Source organism: Pipistrellus kuhlii, unplaced genomic scaffold (assembly GCF_014108245.1).
Source record: "Pipistrellus kuhlii isolate mPipKuh1 unplaced genomic scaffold, mPipKuh1.p scaffold_m20_p_57, whole genome shotgun sequence".
NCBI lineage: Eukaryota > Metazoa > Chordata > Mammalia > Chiroptera > Vespertilionidae > Pipistrellus > Pipistrellus kuhlii.
Genome location: NW_023425559.1, coordinates 350,442 through 372,258, shown reverse-complemented (window position 1 = coordinate 372,258; position 21,817 = coordinate 350,442). Strand labels below are relative to the sequence as shown.

The following is a 21,817-nucleotide window of genomic DNA, read 5'->3' as shown; positions in this document are numbered from 1 at the left end:
GCCGCCTGGCCCCGTGGGGTGCAGTGTCCCCTCGCTCCCGGCCGCCTGGCCCCCGTGGGTGCAGTGTCCCCTCGCTCCCGGCCGCCTGGCCCCCGTGGGTGCAGTGTCCCCTCGCTCCCGGCCGCCTGGCCCCCGTGGGTGCAGGGCCCCCCGCTCCCGGCCCCCGTGGCTGCAGGGCCCCCGCTCCCGGCCCCCGTGGCTGCAGGGCCCCCCGCTCCCGCCTGGGATGGCAGTGAGACAGCCGTTCACCCCTGGTTCCTCCTGACGGGCCTCCCGGTGGAGACTGCAGACCAGGGGGCGTCCTCAGTGCTGCCCTCCCTGCAGCCCGTGGCCTCCATGGCCCCGCTGAGCCACACACCTGTCCCGCCGACGCTGACTGTGCGCACAGCCGCTGGCGGGCAGAGTGACCGCCCTCCGCCGGCCTCCAGGGCAGTGGTGTCCGGGCCCTGAGCTGGGAGGCGGGGGCCTCACTGGGGCCAGGTGGCCTCTGTCCGCCTCCCTCCTGCCAGGCCTGGCCCAGGGACCAGGACACACTCTGCCTCCGCATCACACTCGGAGGTATGAGGGGGGTCAGCGCAGGCCGGCTCCAGGCCTGGCCCGCCCACTCTGGCCCCCACAGGGTTGCTCCAGCTGCCCGCCCCGGGAATGCCCCTCTTCCCAACGGACGTCTTTTCCAGGCCTCTCCCTCCGAGCCCACCTCCGTCCTCCCACACATCCTGGGCAGACATCGCTGTGGGTCTCCGGGTCCCAAGCAAGAAGCTTGTTGCCCTTTCTGTCTCCCCAAGACTAGGCTGGGTTGGTCCAGAGTGAATGGATGAGTGAATGAGTGAGTAAGTGAGTGAATGAGTGAATGAGTGAGTGAGCGAATGAATGAGTAAATAAATGAGTGAGTGAGTGAATGAGTGAGTGAATGAGGGAATGAACGTGTGAGCGACTCCTCTCCCAGGCGCTGAGAGGTAAGTTACCCCTCCCTCAGGAAGTCCTCGCCAGCCCGCGGCCTCGCCATCTGTGCCCGCAGAGGACAGCGTGTGGCAGAGGCAGTGACCACACGCCCCGGGGGATGGTGGGCACCGCGGGAGGCAAAGGGAGCTTCCCCGGCTCAGCGGAGGCCCAGTTATTCTTGTTTCTGAGTCCAGACAGGTGCGGGGAACACGGGGTTCACCTCAGTGAGGGCCGTCAGGCTGCTGTGGCCGGTCCCTGCGTCCTGCTCTCGAGGGCCTTCCCCGTGGCTGCTCAGAAGCAGAGCAGCCGCCTCGGGGAAACGGGTCCCAGGGCAGGTGTGACCCCCCCAGGCCAGGTGTGACCCCCCCAGGGCAGGTGTGACCCCCAGGCCAGGTGTGACCCCCCCCAGGGCAGGTGTGACCCCCAGGGTAGGTGTGACCCCCCAGGGCAGGTGTGACCCCCCCCAGGCAGGTGTGACCCCCAGGGCAGGTGTGACCCCCCCAGGGCAGGTGTGACCCCCAGGGCAGGTGTGACCCCCAGGGCAGGTGTGACTGGAAGCAGGGCCAGCCCAGCTCTGCCCCCTCCGAGGTCCCCTCCCCCCTCCCCCGCCCACCCCAGAGGAGCCCTGAACCGGGCCGCAGGCTAAGGCTCAGGGCAGGGCTGAGGGTCTCTGTCCAGGACCTCGGGGACCCACAGGCGTAGCCCATGGCTGAGCCGCGGGGGCGGCTGGCACGTGGTCAGGAAGCGTCCCTCTCTCATCACTAGCGCCCAGGGCGTGTGGGGGAGGGAGGGGGGGCTGGGGGGAGGGCTGGGGGGGGCGAGGAGGCTGGGGAAGTGCCCGTGCAGGTGCCTTTCACGCCCTGTGCCTGGACTGGGCACCCGTCAGACTGCACCAGCCCCGGAGGAGCGGGCGGAGGAGGGGCGGCCTCCGGACAGGTCAGCGGGTGCCACGCAGGCTGCTCCGGCCCGTTCCCCGGGCCCCGCCCGCACAGCCCACTGCGGAGGCGCCTGCTGGCGGCCAGGGCGCCAGGGCCCCGGCTCCCGAGCTGAAGGGGCGCCGAGAAGGGGACGCGGCGGCAGCGGCTCTGCCCGCCAGGCGGCCGCCAGCTCAGTCTGTCCTTCACCTATCGGCCGGCTGTCTGTCACCTGTCCTTCTGTCTGTCTCTACCCATCATCTACCATCTGTCATCTATCATCTCTATTAATCACCTATCATCTATCTACCCTCCTGCCCCCTCCCCCCTCCCGCTGTGCCGGGCCGGAGCGAGGGATGTAGATGACACCCTGGTGTCGCACCGTCCCCCAGCACAGGGACCCCCACCCTCCCGCAGACGAAGAGGCTGATGCCCCGCTGGTCACCGCCTCAGGAGTCACATGGCGGTCACCAGCTTACCGCCACCCGAGCCCATCTCTCAGCTGGTTCATCCCCATCCGCCTGGTGCTGGCTCAGTGCAGACCATGGCCCCACCTGTAGATCCCGGCCCCCCTGCTGACCGCGGCCCCCCCCGCAGACCCCAGTCCCCCCCACAGACCCAGGCTCCCCCCTGCTGACTCCGGTCCCCCCCGCAGACCCCGCCCCCCCCGAAGACCCCGGTCCCCCCCGCTGACCCCGGTCCCCCCTGCAGACCCCGGTCCCCCCCCGCTGACCCCGGTCCCCCCTGCAGACCCCGGTCCCCCCCCCCCGCAGACCCCCGTTCCCCCCCCTTCCCCCCCCTGCAGACCCCACTCCGCAGTCTCTGACACCAAGGGCGTTAGGGAAAAAGGAAACCAGAGGTGAGTCAGGAGGCTGCCCTCCAGCGAGGAGAGCCGGCCTCCAGGGGCCTCGTCATCCTCTCTGCCCCCAGGGAGCGCACAGCAGCCTGCGGGGACCACGTGACACCCAGACCTGCCGCCATCGGCTGAGCTCAGAGCTTCTCACCAGGCGGGCAGCGGGCACCCCGCCCCCAAAGGCCTTGGCTCTGAAGTTCCCTTTTGCTCCGGGATCTGCTCATTGAAGAATGCGGAGGCTTTATCTGGGGCCCTTCCCCGCCGTCAGGCTCCTCAGAGCCGAGGGACCGGGGAGGGTCTGGGGGGAGAGGTGGCAGTGAGCTCGGGGTCTTCCGGGCAGGAACCCCGCAACCATGCCCCGGGGGAGCGAGCAGAGCCAGCGTCACTGCGGTTCAGGCCCCCCCCCAGCTCTCTCCGGAGCAGGCGATGTGCACGGTGCCTCCGGCAGCCCTGGGTTCGAGGACCTGGTCAGAGTGTCCGCTGACTCCACCCCCCGCCCTCGGCACCTTTCCATCCCTCACGGACAACAGCACCAGCACCGACTCTTAGGGGATTCTTACATTTCTAACAAGGTACTCGGAGCACGTGAGTGTGTGTGCGTGTGTGAGTGTGTGTGCATGCATGTGTGTGCATGTGTGTGCATGTGTGTGCATATGTGTGTGTGTGTGCGGGGGGGAGGTGAATAAAAAGCGAAGTAAGGACATCGGATTAAACCAAGGATGGAAGGAAGTCCCCGGAGTTACTCTGGAAAGGACTGCGCAGGGGCAGCCTCTGCTGTGAGCTGCACCCAGGGGGCCAGCGGATGTTGAGGAGGAAAGTCTGAAAGCCGAGCTGACTCAGTGGGCTCGGGCACGGACACGCTGAGATGGTAAGGCAGGCCCTGCCGTGGCTCCGTGCTGCAGCGCCGGCCCGCACGCCGACCACTGCAGGTCCCGGTCAAGGCCATGGACATGGGTTTCAGGTCGACCAGGTCCCCATCAGGGAGTGTGGGAGGCAACTGATTGGTGTGCCTCTCTCACATCCAGGTTTTCCTCTCTCTCTCTCTCTCTCTCTCTCTCTCTCTCTCCTCTCCCTCCTCCGTTCTACTCTCTCTAAAAAAAAAAAAAAAAAAAAAAAAAAAAAAATCAGTGGGGAAAATATCCTCGGGCCAGTATGGAAAAGAGACTTGTAAAAGCAACTAACGGGAAGGTCGGTGAGGCGAGTGGGTGTCTGGTCACGGATGAGAGCTCACGCTGCCCCTACGCAGACGCATGGTCACCGCCCGGCGGGACCGAACTGGCTCGTCCAGGCCGGGCAGTGCCTCACCCTGGAGGGAGTCAGAGAGCAGTTTCCAGCCCTAAACCACTCATGTCCTCAGATCTCACCCCTACACACACACACACACACGCATGGGCGTACACACACACACGGGCATACACACACACACACACACACACACACACTCCTCAGATGTTTGCAACAACGAGCATCCTCCTGTTTTTCCAGATGTGCCATCCGGGGGGTCTGCGGCCGGCCTCGGCCCGGGTGGGACCGCGCGCCCCCGGGGTGCAGCCTGCGCCCTCTCGAGGCTCCTCCAGGGGCCCGCCCCGGCCCTGCAGCCCACGCTCCCTCGGAGGCCGGCGGGCGCGGTCCGCCTCAGCACCGCCCGGGCCAGCCCGCCCAGGTGCCGGGCCTACCTAGCTTTTGCATGCACGCACGGAGCCTCTCCTCGAGATTGGACACTCTGCTCTGCAGCTCATCGTAGTCATAGGCGCCAATCTCCTCTTGCAGCTGGTTAAGCACTGACGTCAGATTCTGGACCTCCTCCTTAAACTGCAAGACCAATTTGGCATCGGCCTTGTACTCTTCCAACACGGGTATCAAAGGCCTAAGTTCATCCATTTTCGCTTTTATCGCCTGCAAGGTCAAAATAAGCCGGGTTCAGTGCGATGCGTGCAAAAACTCGCCACGCCCTGCCTGGGCCCGGCCGCGCCCGCCTGCTCCCGCTGCCTCAGGCCCCGGCGTGGGCAGAGCTTAGGAAACAGTCTCCAGAACACCAGCGTCTTTGGGAAAAGGTCTTTATTGTCAGGTAGAATGCAACATCTGAAGGTTACATGCGTTAGGTCACATAACACAACGTTTCCTGTTTGTTTTTTTTTTCTTTTTCAAAAAAAGAAAAGAAAAATGCATTGACAAGGGTTCAATGAAATGCATCTACGGTCGCATGCAAAAAAGAGGGTGCTGGCCGGACTCCTGAGTGAAATGGCGCTAAGTGTTGGGGAAGGGCAGCAAAAATGCAGGGTGCAAAAAGCGTCTGGCCCTCGGTCATGGGAACATGGGTACATGCCTCTTCAGTCTCTGCGGCTCTGAAAAAACGCTTTTAGGTTAGCCCTGCAAGCAAGAAAACGAAAGACCGTTGAAGAGCTACCTCACTGGCCTGCCTCACACACACAGCCACGCACAGACAGATAGGGGCGCGGTCAAAAAAAAAAAATCGCACTTCGTCTGATGGGCCTCGCCGGTTACCTACGCCCCTCAGCACACGGCGCCGGCCGGTCTGAGGCAATGAGAGCCTGGCCGAGGGCGAGGGCCCTGAATTGGGGCCGGGGAGGTGGCTCAGTGGGTGGCGCTCCCAGAGGAGCTGGCCCTGGCTGCGGGGGCCCTGACTGCGGGAGCCCCGTCCTCCTGAGAGGACTCTGCCTCCCCCCTCTCCCCGAGGAGGGAGTGCTGGCCTTTGACGGAGAGACACAAACTCTTCCGGGTCTGGCAGGTCCAAATCCTTCCCGCCTGCCTCGGGCCAGAGCGCCTGCTCCTCCTCCTCCTCCTCCTCCTCCTCCTCCCCGGGCCAGGCCTGCGTGTCTCACGCGTGATCTAGACCTGTGTCTCCGTCAGCTCGCCGTGGCGTCTAGGGAACGGGGCCCTTTAAGAGCCTCACGCCAGCTCGTCAGAGGGAGGCGCGGCGTGGACGGGGCAGGCCGTCCGCCAGCAGCCTCCAGGCGCGCGGGCCGAGTGACCGGCCGGCTCACTGAGGCCCGGGCGGCGTCCTACTCCACACGCCGCCTGCCTCAATGGGCGCCTGTCACTGCCGCATTTAGGAATTCGGCAGCCGTGTCTGCTCTGGAGTGTGTATACGTGTATGTGCATATACATACATATTCACACGTATGTATGTATAGTGTCAGATCCAGAGCTGCCCGGAGAGGAGGAGGGGAAGATGTTGGTGTCTCTCTCTCTTTCTTCCCGGGACCATCCTGGGAGCCGTGCCCTGCACGGTGCTCACCGGGGAAGCTGGGCCTCGGCTGAGGGCTTGGCCCCAGCAGCAGCGGAGCTGGCACGTGGCCGGAGCTCGGACCCGGGACCCTGGCCTCTGACACTAGCAGGTGCTGGGAACCGGGCCGCCCTTTCAGGGGCGAGCAGGCGGCTGCCTGTCTCCACGAACAGCAGAGAGGGAGCCTTGTGCGGGGGGGGTGGGGGGGGGGGGAGGGAGGGTGTGTGCCCCCCATCGCTCGTTCTAGAGGGAGGGGGAGCCCCGAGGGCAGCAAACCCCGCCCGCCTGGGAGGGGGCGGGGCACACGCACCTTGAACTGCCTGGCCAGGTGCTGCTTGTGGCTCTCCTCCACCTGCTTGAACTTGGACTCCAGGCCCTTCATCTGGGTCTCCATCTTCTCCACGTACTGCAGGTCCCGCTGGGTCCGCCGGTCCAGCACCTCGATGGACTGGGACATGTTTTGCACCTGCCGGAGAGGCCACAGGTCAGAGGTCACAGGTCAGGGCGAGCGGAGGCAGCCCAGCCAACCTCCCTCGCCTCCTGCTCCGCCACGGGGACCTCCCACACGGCGGGCCCAGCGCGGCCGAGGCGTGACTCACTCGCTCGGCACCGGCACCGGGTGGGGAGCACGGAGCACTGCCCAGCACAGCACAGGGGCTGTGACTCCCCGGCGCCTCCAGGGCCCGGGGCCCCGGGCACACAGGGCAGGAGCCGGCTCCTCGCGGCCACAGCTCCGGGCGTGCGGCTGGGAGAGTCCCCTTCTTTTTTGGGGTGCGGTCTCTACCGTCTTTATTCTGCGGGGTGAACCACAATAACGAGGAGCAGGACGTGGGGCGCCCCGGTCTCACCAGGTGCCTCGCCGAGAAAGGCGGGCGGAGCGTGGGGGGGAACGGGGGCACCGGGCCCTCCTCCCCCGCCCCCTGGGCTGTCCTCACCCCAACACCATCCCGGGGGCCCTGCTGCACACCTGTCCGCTCGGCCGGAGGCGGACCCATCCCCGCAGGTGACGGGCGGCTGTCCTGCTCCCTCCCGGCTCCCTCCCCCTGAGACCCAGTCCCCCTGAGACTGAGCGGGAGCAGCCGCAGGCCGCGGAGCTCAGAAGGGACACCTCTGGGCGCAGCCACCGGCCTGTGCCTTTAGTTTTCGGGAAACTGGCTCGCGATTCGGGGCAAAAGCACGCGGGGCGGCAGCTCGGGCGTGTGGGCGCGGGCTCCAGCCCAATCGCGAGGCGGGAGGCACCTCCGCAGCCAGAGTCCCCCCCTCTGAGCTTCTGTGGTTCTGAACGCCCCCTCCCTCCTGGGAACATCGCTCGGGTCTGAGGCTCAGACTCCCTGGTCAGTGGGAGGAGACGGCAGCATGGCCCCCTCGTCTTCCTGCCCCCCCCCCCCAAATAAAGCAAAGAGACCCGCAAAGGCCCCTCCGCTAGAGAAACTGGCCGTCCGTCTGGGCGTTGTAAAATGCCGGGAACTCTGGGCATCATTGGAGAGCAGCTACACACTCTCTGTGCAGAAACTCCGGTGCCCAGAGGGCAACACGCTGGCTCCACACAATAGCCTGGTCACTCAGTGTGTGTGTGTGTGTATAAAATGTGTAATATATATTATGTATATATATGAGTGTATATATATAATGTATAATATATATTATGTATGTGTGTGTGTGTGTGTGTGTGTGTGTATATAATGTATAATATTTAGAGGCCCGGTGCATGAATTCGTGCATGGGTGGGGTCCGGCCAGCCTGGCCAGGGGTTAGGGACGTGGGCGGTAGAATTCCTGGTTGAGGGGACAATTTGCATATGAGCCTTTTATTCTATAGGATACACACTGAGTGGTCAGATGATTGTGCTAATGTTCAGAGATCATCACAATCTGGCCGCTCCGGGTATGTGTGCTCTGGCACCGCAGCCCTCTGCCCCCTCACTGCCTTACTCTGAGCTACAACCGTCCGAGTCTCAGATGGTGCCTCAGCATGCAGCCGGGCAGCTCCCGGCACAGGGGCTTGTCACTCGCCAGAGCAGCGGCGCTTTGCACGCATTAAAACGTCACACACTAATTTTAACTCCAGAAAACACGCCGAAGATGCCAAGCTGCTCAACTGCCTGACGCCAACACAGACCCCGGCCACTGCCCTTCCCCGGGGCCCCCTGGCCGGCCGGAGGCAAATTAGGTCACCCTGGGACCTGCTACCGCCTCCTGCCCAGGAAACACGGCCCTCCCAGGCCTTCCCGGGGCCGCGACGGGGCAGCTGGGAAACGGGTCCCAAGAGGGACCGCAGCTCCCCCCGCAGCTGAGCCGGTGTAAGACGGCCTGTGTGTGCGGGGAGAGGGTCTTTGTGGAGTCAGGGAGGTAATGGGCCGAGAATGTGTACGGGAATGCGCGGCTGCACCCAGGCGGGCCCGCATCTGTGGCAGGAGTGCGCCCACGGGGAGGGGGGGGGCAATGCTGGCGGCCACTCGAAGGCAGGAAATCCCCCGGAGGAAATCCGGGGCCTGCACCCCGGCCGGAGCTGGCTGCTGGGGACCAAGCCTCAGGCTGCAGGGGAGGCATCTCCGGGAGAGAGCGCACGTGGGAGCCCAGCGACCGAAGGGTCTGTCCCCTCCTCCTGGGCCGCCCTGGCAGTCCCCATCCACTCATCCACTCACTCGTTCACTCACTCGTTCACTCCCTCATTTATCCGTTCACTCACTCGTTCACTCCCTCATTTATCCGTTCACTCACTCACTCGTTCACTCACTCATTCACTCACTCGTTCACTCACTCACTCGTTCACTCACTCACAAATAGTCTCAATGGGAAGAATGGGTCATGGAGCCGGGACGGACCCTGCAGGCTGGTCACGCCTCGGTGGCGGCGGTGGTGTGGGCACGCACACGTGCACATACAAACACATGCGCCTGCACACACACACACACGCACACGGGTGCACGCCCACGCCCTGGGCAGACTCACCTTCTCCAGCAGCTGCCGCAGCTGCTTCGTGCGGGCGTCCCGCGAGCACATGGTCTGCTGGGGGGCGACCACCGTGCAGATGCAGCGGCCCTCGCTGTCCTGCGCGGAGCTGTACACCTGCCAGCTCTCCTCGGGGTTGGTGGGCAGCACCTGGCGGGGCGGGGGGAGAGAGTGAGACGCAGGGAGGACGGGGGAGGGCTGTCCACGCCAGCCGGGCGGGGCGGACAGAACCGGGCTAAGGACGCTCTGACCGCGAAGGGGCCCGTCCCCAAGAACAAAGGGTCCCGTCAGGGTGCCCGGGGCGGGGCAGGTCGGCCGGCAGCACGCCGTTTGCCGTTTGCCGTCTGCTGTCTCTTAAATTCACGGAGAGTGGCGTGTTGGCAGCCGACCAAATCGATCCATTAGGCGGAGGGAGGGGCCGGGCGAGGCTGGGAGGGGGGAGGCAGGAGGCCGCTGGTGGGCGCGTCGCTGAGAAATACGATCTCCCCCTGAGGGCGGCAGGGGGGGAGAGCAGGGGGGCAGGGGTGCGCAGGGGAGCTGGCGCCCGCTCACCGCAGCTCCTGGAACTGGAGATCAGTCTCACCATCTCACCATTAACATAACCAGCCGCTATGAGCCAGGGTGCGAGGACCGGGGCGCAGCCTGCACCCTCCTGCCCACCTGGCGCCGGCCGCCCTGAAAGCCCGTCCCCGTCCCCCCAGCGCCCGATGCGCTGCCACCCGCGCCGGTGGCGGAAGTCCCCAGTTCCCGGTGACGGCGGCACCCTGGCAGTCCCAGGCAGCGGAGCTGGGCCGGCAGGTGTCACCTTGCAGCGGCTCAGGTGGTCCCCGGCCGGTGCCCAGGGCGGGCCGGCTCCCTGTCCCCTGGTCCCCTCCTCGCCTCCTCCCCCAGCCTCAGGTTGCCCCACAGCCTCAGGTCCCGTTATTTTTGCGGGGGAGGGGGATGAGGGGGCGGGAGAAGTTGGTGGAGGGAGAGTGTGTCCACCCACCCCGTCCACGTCCAGCCCAGCGGCTCCGGGCAGAGGGAGCGGCCGGAAGCCGGAAGCACTGCGGGTGCCCGGACCCGGAGGTGCCCCTGAGGGTCTGGGGAGGGGGTCCCCCAGCCTCCTCCCGGCTCAGCGCCCCTGGCAGCCGGGGGAGCTGGGAGCCGCGTGCCCTTCACCTCTCCTTCCAGCGCCGGGCGCGCCCCTTCCTGGGCGCCTGCCCTCCCTGGGTCCAGCCCAGCCGCCCCCAGCGGGGCCCTCCTGCCAGCCCCGCCCGGAGGGCCCCTCCGCGGCCCCGAGCGGGAGGCGTGGGGGGGAGAGGGAGGCGGGGGCGGGCGCGGGGACAGTGGGGGCCCAGCCCGCGGCACCAGGGACAGTGCCCCCTCCGCACGCACACCGGGCCCTGGGCGCGGGGACGGAGGAGAGCCCGGGGCTCGGGGTGCAGGCGGGGGGCGCCGGCTCGGCTGGGGCGCGGCCTGGCCGGTGGTCCGGGGTCACCGAGGGGGAGGGCTCCCCCAGAGAGTCCGGGCGCCCCACCCTCCCCGCGGGGTGACCTTGGACGAGTCCCCGGGTCCCGCCTCCGCCCTGACCTCGCCCACGAGCTCCCAGCCCGAGCCCCGCGCCCCCGGAGGGCCGGGCGGAGCGGGCAGCGGGCGGAGGGCGGCGGCGGGAGCGCGGGCCGGGGCGGGGAGCGGTCCCCCGCAGCGCGCGGAGCCGCCCGACCCTCCCGCGCCCCGGCCCGGCGCTCCCTCCGGCGCCGCCCGCCGGGAGGGGGGTGGGGGTCCGAGGGGGATTGGGGGTCGGGGGGTGGGGATGGGGGGTTTGGAGGGGGTTGGGGGGCCCGGGGGGTATTGGGGGTTCGTAGGGGGTGGGGGCGGACTCACGCCGGTGCTGCGGTCCCGCGTGGCGCCGCCGGGGAGGGGGGTGGGATGGGGGGTTCGGGGGGGGTGGAGGAGGTGGGGGGCCGGGGGTGATGGGGGCTTCGGGAGGGGGTGAGGGGTTTGGGGGGTTCGGGAGCGGGTTCGGGCGGACTCACGCCGGTGCTGCGGTCCCGCGTGGCGCCGCCGGCCGCGGACAGGCGCGTGGAGTTGAGGCCCACGAGCGCGGGCAGCGTCTGGGACATCCAGTTGGTGACCATGGCCATGGTGCTGAGCACCACGCCGACCTTGAGCAGCGGCACGGACATCGCGCCGGCCCCGCGCCCCGCGCCCCGTCCCCGGGCCCGCAGCTCAGGCGGCGGCCACCGCGGCGGCCCGGGGCGACCGGCCGTGTCCCCGCGCCGCCTCCCGCCGCCGCCCGCCCGCCGCCCCGCGCGCCCCGGGCCATGGCGCCGCCGGCAGAGGACCGCACCGCGCCCCCGCGCCCCCGCTTGTCCCGCCGCCGGAGCCGGAGCCGGAGCCGCCGCCGCCGCCGCCGCCGCCGGGAGGCCGCTCGCTCGGCTGCGCCGGGACTGCGCGGGGCCGCGGGAGGCGGGAGGCGGGAGGCGGGGACAAGCCGGCGACGCCTCAGCTCGGCCCGGAGACGCGGATTTTTCCTCCCGCCGCTCCCTGCCGCCCCCTGGCGCCCGCCGCGGGGCCTGCAGGCCGGGAGGGGCGGGGCGGGGCGGGGGACAGACGCGCCCGATCACAGAAGTCGGGGCGGAGGCCCCGCCGCGGGGCGGACCGGGAGGGGCCCTCCGGAGCCCCCGCGCCCCGGGCCCTCCTCCCAGCTCCGCAGGGCGCTCGGGGGCCGGGCCGCCCGGTGTGAGGCCCGGGGAGGGGGCTCCTAACGGGCCCGGGCGCCGGCTGAGGGTGCGCCGGGCGGAGCAGGCGGAGGCGGGTCCCCCCTCGCCCCCCTGCACCCCGCGGAGGGCAGTGCCTCCTCCCGTGGAGCAGGAGGCGGGCGGCCCTGCCGGGGCCACCGGAGCGGACACCCTCTCCGCTCCGCCCGCCGCCAGGGAGCTCCGCCCAGAGGGGCCCTGCCCGGCCGGGGCGGGGGAGGTGGCCCCGGGGAGGCCTCTATGGAGGCTTCCTGATGGGCACGGGTCTGTGGCCGCCCCAGGCCTAGAAGCCGCCGATTCCAACCGCTGGGGAAGGGCGCCACCTCCCAGTGACAGCCGGCACTGCAGGCCCCGCGGTGGTGGGTGTGGAGGGTGCCAGACCGCGTTCTCCCACCACCACCTATCAACCTACCTCCACCCACCACCCACCCCCACCACCCGCCTCCACCCGCCACCCCCCCTCCCACCCCTCCCACTCCCCACCCGCTTCCACCCGCCACCCACCCCCCTCCACCACCCACTTCCACCCGCCACCCACCCTCCCACCCCCGGCCCTCCCACCCTCCCACCCCCCACTCCCCGCTTCCACCTGCCACCCATCCCCCTCCACCACCCGCCACCCACCCTCCCACCCCCACCCCCCACCCCCCGCTTCCACCTGCCACCCACCCCCCTCCACCACCCGCCACCCACCCTCCCACCCCCACCCCCCACCACCCACTTCCACCCGCCACTGGTCTCCACCCGCCACCCACCACCCTCCACCACCCGCCACCCACCCTCCCACCCCACCACCCGCCTCCACCCACCACCCACCACCCACCACCACCACCCACGCCATGGGCCGCAGGTCCAGGCCATGTGTGCTCACACCGCTCCCCCCAGCAGCCAGGGCAGCGGCCACACACGTGCTGGAACCCCTCTCGCCGCCGCACCCCAGGCGGCCGCCCACCCACAGATTCCGGCGTGTCCCTCTGCCCGATGCCGGGGCAAACAGACACTCCCGGCAGCCAGCCAGGTGCCGGAGAAAGACCCCGGAGGACTGTCATGGGTGCCCGCGCCTGGCTCTGGGCAGCCTGGGCTCCAGCCCTGCCTCTGCCAAGGTAATGAGCCCCCCGAGCCTCAGTTTCCCCATCTCTGAAATGGGTCTAACAGTGACCTTCCCCTCGGGGTGTTGTGAGGGCTGAGCTGGGGCAGGAGCAGGCCTGGTGCCCAGAGAGGACCCTCGGCGAGGGCAGAGGGCATTGCCCGGGGCCTCCCGCCCTCTCCAGAGCTGCTTTGGCTGGATACCAGGCCGATGAAGGCTACACCTGGAGGGGGTGGCGTGGGCCTGGCAGCACGCCCAGGAGCATGCTGGGAAGGTGGCACCTCAGAGGGCAGTCGGGAGGAAACCCCTGGTCGGGGTGTGTGTCTGGTTTGATTTCACCGCAGCACCATCCCGAGGGGGCACAGTGGCATCGAGGTTTGCAGGTGCCATCTCGGCTGCTGCATTTCCGGGGAGCAAGCCCAGGTGGCCGGCCAGGAAGGAGGGGGCCGGAGGGGGGCACCGCGGCCGTCAGTCCCGTGGGGACCTCCCACCCTCTGGGGCCTGGAGATATGGCCCGACTATTTCTCCTGAGCGTGAGGTCCAGCTGGGGAGCCAGGAAGGGCTGGCGGCGCCCCAAAGGGCCGGCCAGGAAGCAGCTTTTCAAAAATGCAGCTTGGGCCAAAACCCGTGTGCTCAGTGGAGAGAGCGTCGGCCTGCGAACTGAAGGGTCCCAGGTTTGATTCCGGTCAAGGGCATGTACCTTGGCTGAGAGCACATCCCCAGTGGGGGATGTACAGGAGGCAGCTGGTCGATGTTTCCCTCTCATAGGTGTTTCTGGCTCTCTATCCCTCTCCCCTCCTCTCTGTAAAAAAATAAAATAAAATAAAATAAAATGCACTGGGGGCCCACGGGGCTCCTCCAATGTAGCCGGAGCCTGGGAACGCCTGCTCCCGGGGACGAGGCTGACGGGGGTCCCAGGAGGAAGAGCGGCCGCCCCGGCCTGTCACACCCGTGGTCTCTCCTCACCCCCATCTGTGCTCAGTCTAACGGCTCCACGGGCCCCCTCTCCGCCCAGATGCAGCGCGTGGACTGGACAGGGTGTGTGGGCAACGGTGGCACCTGTGCCCTCCAGTCTGCACCCGCTGCCCTCCCCCAGCCTGCACCCCGCTGTCCTCACCCCCAGCCCTCCCCCCAGCCTGCACCCGCTGCCCTCCCCCAGCCTGCACCAGCTGCCCTCCCCCAGCCTGCACCCGCTGCCCTCACCCCGCTGCCCTCCCGCAGCCTGCACCCCGCTGCCCTCACCCCCAGCCTGCACCCCGCTGCCCTCCCCCCAACCTGCACCCGCTGCCCTCCCCCAGCCTCCACCCCGCTGCCCTCACCCCGCTGCCCTCCCCCAGCCTGCACCCCGCTGCCCTCCCCCAGCCTGCACCCCGCTGCCCTCCCCCAGCCTGCACCCCGCTGCCCTCCCCCAGCCTGCACCCCGCTGCCCTCACCACTGGGAGGGTGAGGGGTCACTCGCCCTCTCCTGCAGAGGCTCCTGGGAGAGGCGCCGCCTGTCCTGCACCCGGAAGGGTCATTGAAGCCGGGAGCGCACGTGTCTGATCTGACTGAGGCCACGGCATTTCCCCGGGAAGCGCTGGCGTGGAGGGGAGCACGGAGGAAAGGCCCTCCCTGGACGCCGCTCCGCTCTGCGCTCTGATCACGTCGCCGCAGGAGCAGCGGGCTCGGCGCCCTAGGATGCTGGTGGGCGCCCTGCGGCCCCCAGGGAGGCTCCGGATGGGAGACCTGCCCGGTCACGTGGCAGCCGGTGTTCCAGGGCCACTCCGCCTGCAGATGCGCGGCGTGCGGCCAGCTCGGCGGCCGTAACAGAGCCAGGTGGGTGGCTGGAGCCCACAGGTGCCCGTGGCGCAGCTCTGGAGGCTGCGAGGGCGAGACCGAGCTGCCACACGGGCCCTCCGGTCCCTCCTCACCCGCGGGCCCTCCGGTCCCTCCGGTCCCTCCTCACACGTCCCGGTCCCTCCTCACCCATGGGCCCTCCGGTCCCTCCTCACACGTCCCGGTCCCTCCTCACCCACGGTCCCTCCTCACCCACGGTCCCTCCTCACCCGCGGGCCCTCCGGTCCCTCCTCACACATCCCGGTCCCTCCTCACCCGCGGGACAGGAGAGGGGCTCTGGCTCTGCCTCCAGGGCTGGGCCACAGACGTGACCCCCCGGACGGCCAGGCCCACCTCCACAGCCGGCCCTTTCCAGTCCGGACCTCGAGGGCTCGGGCTGGGCACAGACTCGGGGGCACATGTGCGAACACGGGAGCCGAGCGCCACCGCCCCGGCTCACAGCCTCCCCTCCACCACGCGGGAGCACCTGCTGCCTGGGACACACGCGTGGGGCCAGCCGGCCCACGGAGCCCACGGCAGCTGTGTGGCCCTGATGTCTCCGCCCACAGACAGGAAACTGGGTCCACGGGGACTTGCCCCGTCTCCAGCCCCCTCCTTGGCAAAGTGGCCCCCCAAAGGGCAGAGTGTGGGTGCTCCTTTGCTATTTAAAAACATGCATATTTTCCTCAGGCTATTTGCCCCTGGGGGTGGGGGCAGGGAACGGATGGGAGAGAGGAAGGAGAGAAGGGAGAGATGGAGAGACTGTGTGCTCTGAGTCTGCGGGCGGGGCGGGGCGGGGCGGGAGGCTGGGACACTGCCAGGCCTTCCGGGAAGAGGCTGATTCTCCGGCCGGTGGCCGGGCGCCTCGCAGGGCCTCCCTGCCCGATGCCAGGCTGGCACACGGCCTGACGCCGGGCCAGGGACGCTGGGGGACAGCTGCCACCCGATGCCATAGGAAGCGCGCCCAGCCCGGGGAGACGCCCGGGGCCAGAGCAGCCAGCGCCGAGGGCAGCGCCTCCCCATGCCCCTCCCACAGCTGCCACGGCCACTGGGGAGGCTCCGCGCAGCTCTCATACCCGCGGCCTCGGGCAGCCCCCGCCCGCGACCTGCCGGGGCCACAGGCCGTCCTCCTGGCCTGGAAGGACGGGGCCCCTTGGGGGCGCTGGCACAGCAGGGACCGGTCACCCGGGCGGCCCTGGCCCCTGGCGGGACCCGGGGCTCCGGGCCCACACGTTGGGAGAAGCAGCGTGCTCTGTGAGGGGCCATCGCCCGGACATGAATAATTGATCCCTGAGAATGAGAACGTCTGAGAGCTGGCGCCGGGTCCCACTGGGGATGGAGGAGAGGCCCTCCCGAGCCTGGTGATGGTCCCTGCCCCGAGCTTGGGCCTGTCCCTCCCGCTCTCACCGAGCCCACCAGGGCCCCACCTGCCCCCGCCTGGCCGCGGCCCCACGGGCTGCCACTGTCTCCGCAGAAACACCAGGATTCACCCATGGGGTCACATGATACTCCCGTGCCCTCCCCCCTCGCTCCCCAGCGCCCCCCAACTGTGTCCCCAGGAGCGATACTGGGCGGAGGTGGGGCCGGGGCACAGCGGTGTGCAAGCAGCTGGCTCTGTCTCCGAGCGCAGCCTTGCAGCCGCCCGGGCGGTAACACCCCTTCATAGGCACCGGCGGCGCCTCAGCCTTAGGCTCCCACGGCCTCCCTCCACGCCCCGTGCGAGCCCTGTGCCCGCGGGAGGGGTGTCTGTCTCCGCCCGGGGCCCAGAGGGCACCTCGCCGGCCCCCTAACCTGCCAGGGACTCCCCAGGTGCGATGTGGACCGAGGCTGGGGCTTTAGGGGTGCGCACCCCCTCTCTCACCTGCACCGCCAGCCCAGGCCGCCCTCCCCCACAGACCACCAGCCGAGCCCGAGGTCCCTGACCGGTCCCCAGGGGCTGCCCGCTTCCCGCGCCCGCGTCCCAGCGAGCAGAGCCCGCGCTCAGCGAGGCCACCGCACCCACCCCTGCAGCTGTCACAGAAGACCACAGGCCCTGGCAGAGCCGGAGACGAGCCGGGAGCCAAGCACACCGAGCCCTGTGCGTCCTCCTCAGACCTCGGACCTTGGAGCTCGGACCTCGAACCTTGGTCTGTGTCCCGCTGGGCCCTGCTAGAGGCCGAGGGTCAAGGCCAGCAGCAGGCGGGCATGTGGCCTCGCAGCCGGAGATGCGGCTCGGCGGGTGCTCAGAGCGGCCTGCGGAGGCCGGCAGCCTCCGGGGACACACCAGGCGCCACCTTGTCACCGGCGCACAGAGAGGGCCTCCTCTCCTATTCACGTCTCTCTCTCTCTCTTTTTTAAAAATATATTTTATTGATTTTTCACAGAGAGGAAGGGAGAGGGATAGAGAGCTAGAAACATGGATGAGAGAGAAACGCCCATCAGCTGCCTCCTGCACACCCCCCACTGGGGATGTGCTGCAACCAAGGTACATGCCCTTGACCGGAATCGAACCTGGGACCTTTCAGTCTGCAGGCCGATGCTCTATCCATTGAGCCACACTGGTTTCGGCTCTCTCTCTTTCCTAACGAGAACACGCACTCGGGGTCACGGGTGCCAGACAGGCCTGGGACCGCGCCGGGGTCTGCCACCTCCTCCGGGCCCCAGACGCTTCCTCGCCCTCCCCAACCCCGGGCTGCGTCCTCCGCGGGCGAGGACACGGACGATGGCGGGTCCTGGCTGTGGAGACTGAGCCGGATCCGCTCCTGCGGGGTTTGACCGTTACACCCTCGCGGCCGGCTTCATCCCCGAGCCCCGGGCTCCGGCTAAACAAAGAGGCGTGAGTCCCCACCCCCCTCTCTGTTCCCCCGGCCACACCCAGGGGTGGCCTCGGGGCTGCAGGTTTCAGAGTGAATACCATCCACAGAGCATCCTTCAGGCCCAACCCTGGCTCCTCTGCCTCTGGCTCACAGGAGCCACACACCTGGTTCGGCGTGGTGGGTTGGGTGGTGGGTTGGGTGGCGGGTTGGTTCTGTGTCACCCCACACGGCGGTGTGCACGCTGACCGCTAGGGGCAGTGAAAACGCACACTGGGTCCCCGTGGCCTGAACTGACTGTGCCTCCGAGCCCCAGACTCCACCCCCTCCTGTGCAGGGCGGGGTGGGGGGCACCTGGGCAGGTGGGCGGAGCCCACAGGTCCTCCGGCCAAGTTCATGGCCGCTGGGGACAGCACGTGTGTTTCCTTCCTGTTATGCTTGTCGGGGGCCCGGCGGAGGAGCAGCAGGAGGAGCTGAGGGTGAGGCGAAGGCTCCTCGGGGTCCCCCCCCCTACTCCCCCCGGTCCCTGAGGGAGGCCGGGGTCCGGTGTCCTCTGCTCAGGCGCCTGGACCGGCACACGGTGAACAGACTCGGGGCTGGGCGCACAGTGGCCACCCCCTGACGCCCGCGAACACCCGGCCACCACAGCGGGTGCCCAGGAGGCCCTGTGCTCAGGCCCGGGGGACCCCACCAGGTGTCGGGGAGGCGGGGCTCAGGGGCTGAGCGGCGACCTGCGAGCCAGGAGGTCAGGGCACAGGCCCGGGTTGAGGGCTCGATCTCCAGAGTGGGGCGTGCAGGAGGCAGCCGGTCCACGATCCTCTCTCGTCACTGATGCTTCTATCTTTCTCCCTCTCCCTTCCTCTCTGAGATCAATACAAATATATTTTATAAAACAGTAAAGAAAGGCCCTGCCGGCCTGGCTGACAGGAGGCTCTGCCTGGCCAACTCCAGCGGCTGCCTTCCCAGCCGTGCTCACGCCGTGCGTGCGTGTGTGTGTGTGTGTGTGTGTGTGTGTGTGCGCGCGTGCAGGCCCCCCCCCCCCCCATAATCCCCGCCCGTGGTCCGCCCAGCTCCCCGCCGGCCCCGGGGGAGGGGGCGCTGCCTCCTGCAGGGCTGCCTCCAGCTCCCGGGAGAGGCCCCCTCCCTGCACCAGCCTCCACTCGGCTCCGCCTGCTAAGCAAACAATGATGGCAGCCGGGCGCCCGCGCAGCGGCCCGGAGGCCAGATGGCGAGCCGGCCCGCTCGCACCGTGAGCCCGGGTCTGCCCACGTGCAGCCCGGCCAGCTGGCGGCCGAGCCTGAGTGAGGAGGGACAGGGAGCGGGGAGGGGACGGGCTGGGATCCCGTAGGGAGAGCTCCCCAGGGCCCAGCCCGGGCAGCCCTCCTGCTTTCACGGTGGGCGGTCAGGAGCCGCCTCAAGGTCACGGGCAGTGCCTGGTGGGACGGGGTGAGGGGGGGAGGACAGCTGGGCTCAAGGCCGTGGTTACACAGCGTCCTGGCCCTCTCAGGCCGTCACACAGGAGGGCAGCCGAGGGGACTGGGAGCTCAGGCCCCCACCCCCCACTCCCACCCCTCCCCTGGGACAGAGGGACCCAGGCCTCCTCCCGCTGGGAAACTCAGGCCTTTAATGGAAGTCACAGAACAAGACCACCTCCGACGCTTCCTGCCTGAGGTCAGAGTTCACTGGGGTCACACGTGTGGCGCGTAGTAGGCCATCCATCCCAGCTGGCATTGGGCCGAGAGGCTGGTGGTGCGCTGTGGGGAGCGCGGACGGTGGCATGTGCACGCTCCCCCGCCCGCCACCCACGTGTTCCCAGCAGCATGGAGTGTGCGGGTGAAACCCACGCACACGCTCCGACTTGCTCCCACGTACACAGATGCAAGCACTCCGCGGGCTCCATGCTCCTGTGTTCCTGAGCGTGTGTGTGGGGGGAGGGGGGAGGGGGGAGGGCGGAGGGGAGACAGACCTCCCAGCTGGGGGGGGGGGGCACTGCTCTGGGTCTCCCGGCGCCCGGAGGGCAGCGGCCATTGGCAGGGGTGATGGGCACGGCTCAGGATGCCCAGCCTGGGGCGCCCTCCGGTCGAACCCCCCTGGGATCAGGAACGTGAGATTCCTGGGCTCGGACACCCCAGGTAGCTCTCCCATTCCCAGCACCCAGCCCTGCCCCACACCCCTGCCAGGGCCTGACCCGGCCCCCTGGAGGGGACAGCGCAGCGGGCCCTGGAGCTGTGGCCGAGGCGGGTACGCTGACCGCTCCCTGGACTTGACATTCTGCACCGGGCTCAGCCCCTTTGTCCTAAACGCCCACACTGTCGGGAGGATGGGCCTCAGCGGCAGGCCAGGCAGCACCCCGGCCCCCTCCATCCCCCCGCGGGTGGGAGGCCCTGGCTGGCGACCGGGACACAGGGAGGGACACAGGGAGGGACACAGGGAGGGACACGGCTCCCTGAGAGGCCGGCTGGGCTCAGGAAGGACCTCAGAGGAAAACGCCTCCGGGCCAAGGGGAGGGCCGGGAGCTGACCAGGGTCCTGAGGGACCTCGGCCGCAGGGTGAGGGTGCGGGGGGTGGGGGGGGTGTGGGGGGTGGGGGCGCTGGCTGAGATGCAGAGGTGGGCTCCCCCTTCGCATGGCCGGGAGGACACCCGAACCCCCGAGATGAAGTTTCCGACTGAAGTTGAACCAAAACTTCTCCCCAAGAACAGGGACGTGGTCGGGGTGCGCAGGCCCAGGGACCCCGAAGTCAGGAGCCCCAAAGGCTTGGGGGGCCTGGGGCAGCCACTCCCAGGGCCCGGGGGCCGGCCCTCATGCCCCTCCATGTCTACACAGCACATGCCTGCATGCTCCTGCCTGTGCGTGTGTGTCTGTGTGTGTGAGTCATGTGCACATGTGTCCCTGTCCGTCCACACGTGCACCTGTCCGTGCACAGTACACAGCCCCCCCCCACCCCCCAGGCCTTCCTGCCACCAGGCTGCTCTCGGGGGACCCCCGGCGGAGCCTCTCTGGGGACCCAGCGCTGTCGGGGCCTCTGGGGGCCAGAGGAGCAGCACCCCCTCCCCCCCGCCCCCCACAGAGCAGGGGGGTGGTGTGAGGAACGGGGGGGGGGCAGGCGAGACTTCAGGCAAAAACCCGGGTGCTTGGATAGGAGCCTCTCCCACCTCCCACCTCCGCCCTCCTTTGTTTCCTCTTTTGTTCGAGAGGAAGGTGAGCAGGAGGGAGGGGAGGGAGGGGAGGGAGGGGAGCAGGGAGGGCGCAGTGGGAGCTGGGGGCCGCGGTGCCAGCGCCCGCCCGTCCTCCCCCCCCCCCCCCCCCCCCGCCTCCTGGATTGCTCTCCTCAGGCGGCCCCTCAGCGCAGAGTGTGGCACAGGGGCCTGTCCAAAGGGCATTTTAATGTCACCGCCGAGCAGCCGGCAGCTCCCCCGCCACCGCGCCCAGGAGCAGCTGTAAGATGGAGAACCGGCCAGGCTCTGTGCCGCCGGCAGGGCCGGCAGCCACTGGGCATGCCCGCGTCCCACCTGCCACTCACACTTCCTGCCGAGCGTGTGCCACGCCGGCCTTCCACACCGAGCCCACGGGCGCCCAGCGGGCACCAGCCCAGCCACGCCGCCCGCCCGGTCTGGTCTCAGAGGCAGGTCACCGCGGCCGGGCGGGCGGGCGGCGCCGTGCGGTGGGAGGGAGCTCAGCGCAGCCTCTGCAAACCGGGGCCGGGACACCCCGCACAGCCTCCCCACACGGCCCAGCCCCGCCGCCTCCTGCTGCCCTTTGAACTTCCCAGCAGGGAGGGGTCCCCGCAGCCCGGCGGGCCGGGCTGGGGTTCTGGGGAGCGGGACCCGCCTCTGTGGGTCTGCGCCCCTCCCTCCGCCCCAAGCGCGGCCGCGGGCACCGGGACCCGGTCCTCCCGCGCGGGGCGGGGCGCGGGCAGGGGGCCGGCCGCGGGCTGCCCGCTCTGCGGAGGGGCCGGCGGTGCACGTACTTGGGAGAGCTCGGTGCCCATCAGGAGGAGGAAGAGCAGGCTCAGGAGCTTCCGGGCCGGCTGCATGTCTCGCCGCCACCCCCCGCGCCCTGGCATCGGAGCCGGTGCTCGTGGACGCGCTCCCGGCTGCTGGCTGCCGCTCCGCGCCCGGCGTCCCCGCGCCTTCAGCACCCGGAGCCGGCGGTGTGCGGTGCGGGGCGGCCGCTCTGCATATCGATCGGCTGGGCCGCGGGCGGGGCGGGCGGGCGGGGCGGCTCTCCGGCCCCTCCTCCCGGCTCAGCTCGGGGCTGGGAGGCGCTGGGGCGGCGGTGCCAGAAGTTTGGGGGAAGGGGCGGGTGGGGCGGGTGGGGCGGGGGCCGGAGGGACGGGCGGGCTCGGGCCCAGGGCGCGGGGCGAGGCCGGGTGCCGAGCGGACAGGATGTGACATCACCAGGCGGGGGATTTAACTGAAGGCGATCCCAGCCAGGGGACCGGACTCCGGCAGCCGGGGCTGGACCGGGCGGGAT

General features: G+C 69.2%; 1 protein-coding gene across 4 annotated transcripts in view; it reads right to left on the bottom strand.

The window, feature by feature from the left end:
* The window catches only part of OLFM1 (olfactomedin 1), a 32,673-nt gene extending 11,138 nt beyond the window's left edge, over positions 1–21,535 (bottom strand). Inside the window, exons 1-5 of one of the 4 annotated variants that reach the window (XM_036416898.2) lie at positions 20,977–21,016; positions 10,926–11,082; positions 8,908–9,057; positions 6,267–6,422; positions 4,386–4,605 (exon numbers count right to left, since the gene is read on the bottom strand). In XM_036416898.2, the coding sequence (XP_036272791.1) occupies positions 4,386–4,605; positions 6,267–6,422; positions 8,908–9,057; positions 10,926–11,075 (676 nt within the window). In that variant the 5' untranslated portion in view covers positions 11,076–11,082; positions 20,977–21,016. Of the gene's footprint in view, positions 1–4,385; positions 4,606–6,266; positions 6,423–8,907; positions 9,058–10,773; positions 10,885–10,925; positions 11,085–20,976; positions 21,017–21,311 lie in introns of those variants that run through there. The other 3 variants (XM_045573837.1, XM_045573838.1, XM_036416900.2) reach the window with 3 other exon arrangements.
* Positions 21,536–21,817: the final 282 nt, after the last annotated feature.